The following is a 6,795-nucleotide window of genomic DNA, read 5'->3' as shown; positions in this document are numbered from 1 at the left end:
GCCTGGTTCTTGGAAGACCACTGTGCTGTCAAAAAATCCAAAGCCTTTTTGTCGACACTGTCCATGCTTTCACCTCGAGGATTTGCCTGGCCCACCCGTTCCACCTTCCATGGAGACCAAAGGAAACACAACTGCCCCTGGAAAGGAGTTAGCAATGATCACAGTGATGGGCAGTATTTTTATTTCAGTGATGGCAGATATATGATGGAAGCAGCAATTAATCCCTCCTGTTTGCCTTCTCTAAGGATATCAAATTCTGTTGTATGTACTGGTGATTTAAGCCTCATTGTGACCCCTTTCACCGAAAATAAATAATAACCCCACTTCATAGATGGGGAAATAAGCACAGAAAAGCTAAATAACTTTTTATGGAAATGCTGAGGCAAAGGCAGGAAACCCTTGCAGATCTGTGCATGAGCTGCCAGAGCATACACTGGAAACCATTCAGCAAAAGCCTTCAGTCAGGCGTTTAGGAGCAAGGGGGCAAGAAACAAGGCTGTGATTGCAATTACATCAGCTGGTGGGAAGCCAGCCCTCAGTGCCCAGAGCTCAGTTAGCCAAAGACTATGGTAGTTTACTGGGACTGGAGTTATTGCCAGGGCATCCAATGGATGATTGTTTTTAGTGGTAGATTTGTCTTCCCCTCTTGCTTGTCCCTTCATGAACTACAAGCAGCTTAATCAAAGGCTAAAAAAGCCCCTGATGCCAAAATAGCTGCCTCACCATCTTGCTGGAGATCTTGCTAGCCTGATAGCAGGGCACTTCTTTCTGCCTTCTCCTTTGTCTCTCACTCCCTCCTGTTCACCTCCTTCATTTCTCTCCCTTCCACTTTTTAGAAGTGAAATAAAGCAGCAGAGCAAAGAGAAGATGAGGAAAGTAGCCACAAACTGCTGCATCGACAATAATGTGCCATGGATCTTCCAGGACCTGTCTGAGGATGTGAGTCCCTGGAGAGGAAACCTAAGGCCAGAAATGATACAGGCTTAACCATCATGAAAAGCACTCACAAAACACAGTGCTGAACACACAATGCAGCGCTGAGGATACAGACTTGGCTGCCGTTTATGGAGTAGGGAATACAGTGGCAGATTTATTCTACAGTAGAGAGGGTTGTTTCTTGGTAGTGCTAATACTGACACATTATCTGGGGACGGAAGAGGATGCACAAATAGGAACAATTCTCCCATTTCTCTGCCTGTGTCTCCCCCAGGTGCCCCCTACTCCTATTCCCGTCTGCTCTCTTCATCCCTCTCCCTGCACTGAGTCCTCTCCTTCCTCTCCTTGGATTTATTTCTTCTTTCTTTAGTCTTCTCCTTCATCTTTTCCCACATGTACAGAGTTTTTAGTTCTCCAAGCTTTTGCATATTATCTCCAGCTTGAGCCTTGTGTCCAGCCCTCTGCCTGGAAAACCGTACAAGAGTTTTCAAACACAGGGTTAAATCCTGCTCTCCCTAAAACAGGTGTAACAATTTCCACACTGTGAGGACCAGGCCATGGGACAGGATAGGCTGATAATAACCTGCAAGGAAAGACTTTTAAAATTATCCAGCACAGTTTAAAGAAATATGGCCTAACGAACCATCACCACACCTCATTGAAGTGGAACTCAGTGATGGCAATCAACACTGCACTGATGCACATAATGGTTCCAGCTGACTTCTCAACTGGCGCCAGCTGAAATCAGTATAGAGCAAACACCTGGGTAGTTTTACATCCCCTCCTTGAGCTTTTCTTCCCCTCCTTCCCCCCAAAACATACACCTACTTTCACTCACACCATACTGTATTTGCTATGAGGAATCAAAGCCTTGTTTCTACCTCACATCAGAACGGAGGCTGGAAGCTGAGGATGAACAACTTGGTCAAGAGCACATAAGAGATCTGTGGCAGAGCAAGAAATACAATCTGAGTGTCCTGAATTGGCTGCCAAACAGTCGCCCACTCATGCTTTGTGTCTCTAAATGATGGACAGGGGCAGTGGATCTTGTCCAAGGACAGATAAGACAGGAGATAGCACTATCACCTGCATCTCTGCTTTTTGGCAGGAGGAGAGAAGCAGTAGAGGAGAGGGGCTGCTGTCTTTTCCCCTCCCTAATCTGCTTCCTGCTTGCTTCAAAAACAACCCAGTGCACAGTTGTTTATTATTATTATTATCACTGTTATTTTCCAGAGTGCTGTAAAACCAGGGGATAGAGCACTCCGACAGCCTCATAACAAACAGCAGATAAAACTAATTAGATTTTGTTCTTCCTTTAGTTTGCTGACTTGATTCTTTTTATTTTTATTGTTTAATTATTTATTTTTAGCCCAGAGGTTTACACATACATGTATTTCACTAGACACTGGCAAGGCATCCTTAGGATCGTCTCCGATAGGAAAGGGCTATTGTGGCCAGGCGGGCCTGAGAGCCAGCAAGAGGCTGAGACAGAGGGTGCAGTGTGAGCGCTGCTCAGCGCTGCATCTTCTACTCATGTCATGTAAACCATGGCGGGGGAGGAAGGGGAGCAGAGCTATTCACAGCGCTAAGAGAGTCAGTGAGACAAAAGGCATCAGTAAAAAAAGTTAATGTGCCTGGCAGGAGCCCAAAACTGCTTTAGCAGTGGGGACTACGCGAGTGTCTCTAGGACACTGTCTCTTCTGGCCATTATGGAAATATTTGGCTTGTGTCTCAACCTGACAGCCTTGCTGACTCTTGAGGAATGGCAACGGTGGGGAGCAGGGCAACTTCCCTCTCCTCCCTCCCCTTCTCCATCGGCTGTTTCCAAATTCTTTGGGATTAGCTAGCGACAGCAAGAAAAGGCACTGGCCTCACTGCTCAGCACTTAGCAGGCTGAAGTGAGGTGACGTGCCTCAGCGCAGGGGACAACGGCTCCATTCACTGGGGAAATACCAAACCAGAATTACAAGTGTGCAAGAATAAACAAGGCTGGAGTTAATCTAAAGTTGTTTTACACTCTGTTTTATTAAAGTCAATGCACTTCCGTTCCTCTGTGCTGAGCCTAGTTCTGCTTAATTACCATGACTCAGGGAGAATTTTAATGGCATGGAGAGAGCAGTGCACAATGGAGGCCCTCTCCTGACCTCTAGAGGTCTGTCAAAAGAAGAAGAGCATCCGCTCCCTGTAGAAGTTCCTGGAAGAAATGAGCCAGCCCACAAAACTGCTTCTGCTGGAGGTTTCCAGGTGCCATTCCAGACTGGTTGGTCACCCAGCCCTCTCTCGCTGTACTTCCTCTGCTCCCACCTTCTCAGCAGCAGGCTGAGCACTCTTGGGCTGGGGGGTTCGCCTGGCCATTGCCTTCCGCAGCATCCTCATGCTTGCTGACACAAGCACAAACATGGGAAGGTGCCAGGGAGAAGACTTGGCCAGGCTTTTCATATTGCACAGCAGCATTTATGCAGGTGTAGTTGATGTGCATGGACACTTTGCTCACAGCTCGGCTGCTGCGCTCGGATCCCAGATGCTGAAAACACCCTAAAGGCCTTTGCCATTTCTCTACCTCCTGCAGCTCCTAGCACAGGGATCTATGAAACAGTGGTACTGCACATATACATTTGGCTCCAAGCATGCATGGAAGCTACATCTTTGCTTTTATTATATTAGGACAACTCTCCCACAGGCTATTAATTCAACGAATCACAAGTAGGACAGAGTTTTGCCACTGAACTGAATTGTCCCCAGCTTAAGAAATTCAGATTGAAACAGCTAGAAGGCTGAGACTGGCCTACAGTATTTATAGCCAAAATATTGGTGTCTCATTAAGAAAAATGTTGATTTAAGAAGGCTTTTTTTTCCTTCGCAATGAGGTGTACCATTGTCAAGCCTCAGTAAGCATCGTTCAGTTATTGTTGTGGCACGGCATTGGTACAGAATGGAGCGTGGGAGACAAAAGCAGCTCTGGATGTATACACGCACACCTACAGACACATATATGTACAATGGTATTTTTTGCCTTCTGTCCTGAGGATGTGGTGAATGCTGAAGATCTTACAGTGTGACCTGTGTATGCTGAATCTGGACCTAGCACAGTGTGAGTTTTTTGTCATGTATATGAATGTTGGATTTTGAAGTTAACTATGCACATATATAATTTTTTATTAATAAGCTTTGAAGCAATGTTATATAAACTACTATAATGGGAACACCTATTTTATCTCTTTTGTGTCCACTCCTGTGAGCCAACCTTTTCTGAAAATTCAGTATTGTGTGCAACAAGCTGCACACTAAAGCAAGCAGAACAGGACATCTGTACAGAGACACACACCATACCTAATGAATTAGTTCGGTCTAAGAAGCTCAGCTTCTAAGGACCCAAGCTGACTGTCTTTTGAGCAGCATCATAAAGCTAAAGCTAGAGACACAGAGAACTCTTATGTTCTAGTGAAGACTTTAAAACACCTGGATACTGAAAACCCAGCAGAACAGAGAGAAGTTATTTCTCCAAAGAGCAAGCTCCTGCTGGAAAATACGTCTAGGTAGTCTGGGGAAAGGTGTTCAGAAATGCATCAGAGAGAACCTCATTCTGCACCAGGAATTCTCTCCACAAACAGCGTAAAGATGAGAGGATGACACGGTGTTTTTAGTCATGCATCAATATTAACAATAATAATCACTGGTAATGGAGGCCTTGTAGGCTGTAATGCTACAACACACTATACATTCATCCTTCTCCTTGAGCCGCATAAAGCAGTGACACAGTTGGGAGCCTCTTGCATTGTGCAATTAATTCCATTGGGGTTCAAGGCCATTCTCCGTTTGCAGCAGCAGGGTCTAAGACACATGAGAAGTTCAGGCTACATGAGGTGTGAGATGCAGTGATGTGGCCTTCATGCTTTAGGGATGTTGGGCACACATGTGGGTTCTCAGTCTGTGTTGGATTCTCAGGAACCAGGATCTGTGTTTGCAGGCAATATTAGGAGAAATCCAATTATTTTTTTCATTTGGGGATCAACAGACAAGCTGTTCTGACTCCCTTATGGGAGTCACTGGTAGAAATGTCCTATATATAACCTACCAGTAATGTCTTCTACTATATTTCTGTCTGGCTCAATGGGGTCCTGTTCCATGAACTGGGTTTCCTTAGTGGTATCATAATAAAACTAACAGAGAATAATCAGTCACTAGACTGACGCTTGGGCTAAATTCACTGTTGGATATTGCCACCATCACTAATTATTGACAGAATATTGGGCAACCCCTGGCTACCTCAAGAGAACTTGTTTTTCTCCTTAAAATGCCCCAAATCCCTCTACCCCCAATAGCTTTAAACAGTAGCTGTAGTTCCCCAGGATGAACTGTTGTATCTGTACTCTCTTAGCTAGAAGGATGTCTCACAGAGAAAATAAAATTTCACAGCATCTGTGAAACAAATTCTACACTTGGGCCCATCAGTTCAAGCATGAAGTGACTCAATTGAGATTATGCTGGACTAGTTCATTCCAGTGCAGCAAAGAGGTGAATTTAGCCCAGGTTTCCAGAGGACCACTCTGTATTGTCACTGGTGCTTTCCTTACTATGGCACATTGGATTTCCCACACTGTTGTTGAGATATGACCAGCTCAGAAGAATGCACAGCCTGACCCAACCTGTTGAACACACTGTAAAAATTCTGGTCAGACAGAAATCAGATACATGCTCTACAGCTCAAGAGAAATGGATGGCAGCAGAGAGCTCCGGCCAAAGGCATCAGTAACTGTCACTCTTCCAGGCAAAGGCTGCTTCCCATAGTAAGAGCCTAAACTAGGAAAAGGAGGATCATCTCTGGTTCCTTGGTCTCAGAATACCATTCCTCAGGTCAATCTGTATGAAACCACATACTAAAGGCAGCTGTGAAACTGGGGATTATGTTTAGGAACGGATGACGTTCTTGCATAGTACCATCTGGGCCAGCAGTCCCTCGCTCTGCCTTGTGTAGAAAGTGTAAGGAGTCATTCTCAATATATATATGTATACAAATTACACAAACATACAGTCAATTTTCTATTCAGAACTGGAGTAGCACATCTGGCAAGGATGCTGAAGCTGGCAAACAGGCAAATGTGAGCAGTAAGCCATTTGTTTACTGCTCTGCAAGTCAAAGCCTTGTTCACACAGGGCTGCTCTTGAACCCACTGTACACCCCGAGTGCTGTTGAACGCAGAGGAAGAGCCGTACTGTTGGATGCTGGTTGGCTGGAAGTGTAGAGCCCCCTGAGAGCCTTGGAACTGCATGTCTGTCCCATGGTTGCTCCCTCATCTTCTGTCTCTCCTTCCACACACGAGAGGCACTCCTGGATCTCTTGGTCTAACTCTGAGAAGTCCTCTTCGCCATCAGAGCAACTGTCAGTACTATAATCGATTTCTTCCACACAAGGAGGTTCATCATCAGTCTCCAGGCTGCTGTTGCTGCAGCTTCTGCAGAAAAATCACAAGAAAGACTGGATGTCATCAAGGAGGGTGTGTTCCCTAGGAGTAAGAGCAAGTAACAGAGAAATGCATTTCCTGTGTTCAATCCTGGCTCTGCTAATAAGGCATGAGATGGCACTAAGCAAGATCCTGTATGTCTTTATGTCTGTTTCACCAGCTGTAAAATGAAGAGTGATACTTACCTATCTCACAGGAGAAAAGCGTTATTATTGTTATCACTATTATTGCTATCGCTTATACAGAAACAGAGTGCTTTATATACAGACAACACCTTGAGGCACTTACAAGGTTATAGAAGCTGAAATAAAGTAGAGGAGGAGGTATTCAGTTTCCAGAAGGTTGCTGGTTTAATCATCATCCACCCCGCTGTAGTTCCACATTTAGTGTAAGACCT

At 45.0% G+C, this 6,795-nt stretch overlaps 1 protein-coding gene across 1 annotated transcript in view; it reads right to left on the bottom strand.

The window, feature by feature from the left end:
* Nucleotides 1-2,404: 2,404 nt before the first annotated feature.
* AGBL1 (AGBL carboxypeptidase 1) overlaps nt 2,405-6,795 on the bottom strand; it is a 298,158-nt gene continuing 293,767 nt past the window's right edge. The window contains exon 23 of the mRNA XM_052808912.1: nt 2,405-6,389. Within this exon, the coding sequence (XP_052664872.1) occupies nt 6,083-6,389 (307 nt within the window). The 3' untranslated portion in view covers nt 2,405-6,082. The remainder of the gene's footprint in view (nt 6,390-6,795) is intronic.

This window comes from Harpia harpyja, chromosome 14 (assembly GCF_026419915.1).
Source record: "Harpia harpyja isolate bHarHar1 chromosome 14, bHarHar1 primary haplotype, whole genome shotgun sequence".
In the NCBI taxonomy this organism is placed as follows: domain Eukaryota; kingdom Metazoa; phylum Chordata; class Aves; order Accipitriformes; family Accipitridae; genus Harpia; species Harpia harpyja.
The sequence above is the reverse complement of the archived record's forward strand: the minus strand, read 5'-3'. Positions and strand labels throughout refer to the sequence as shown.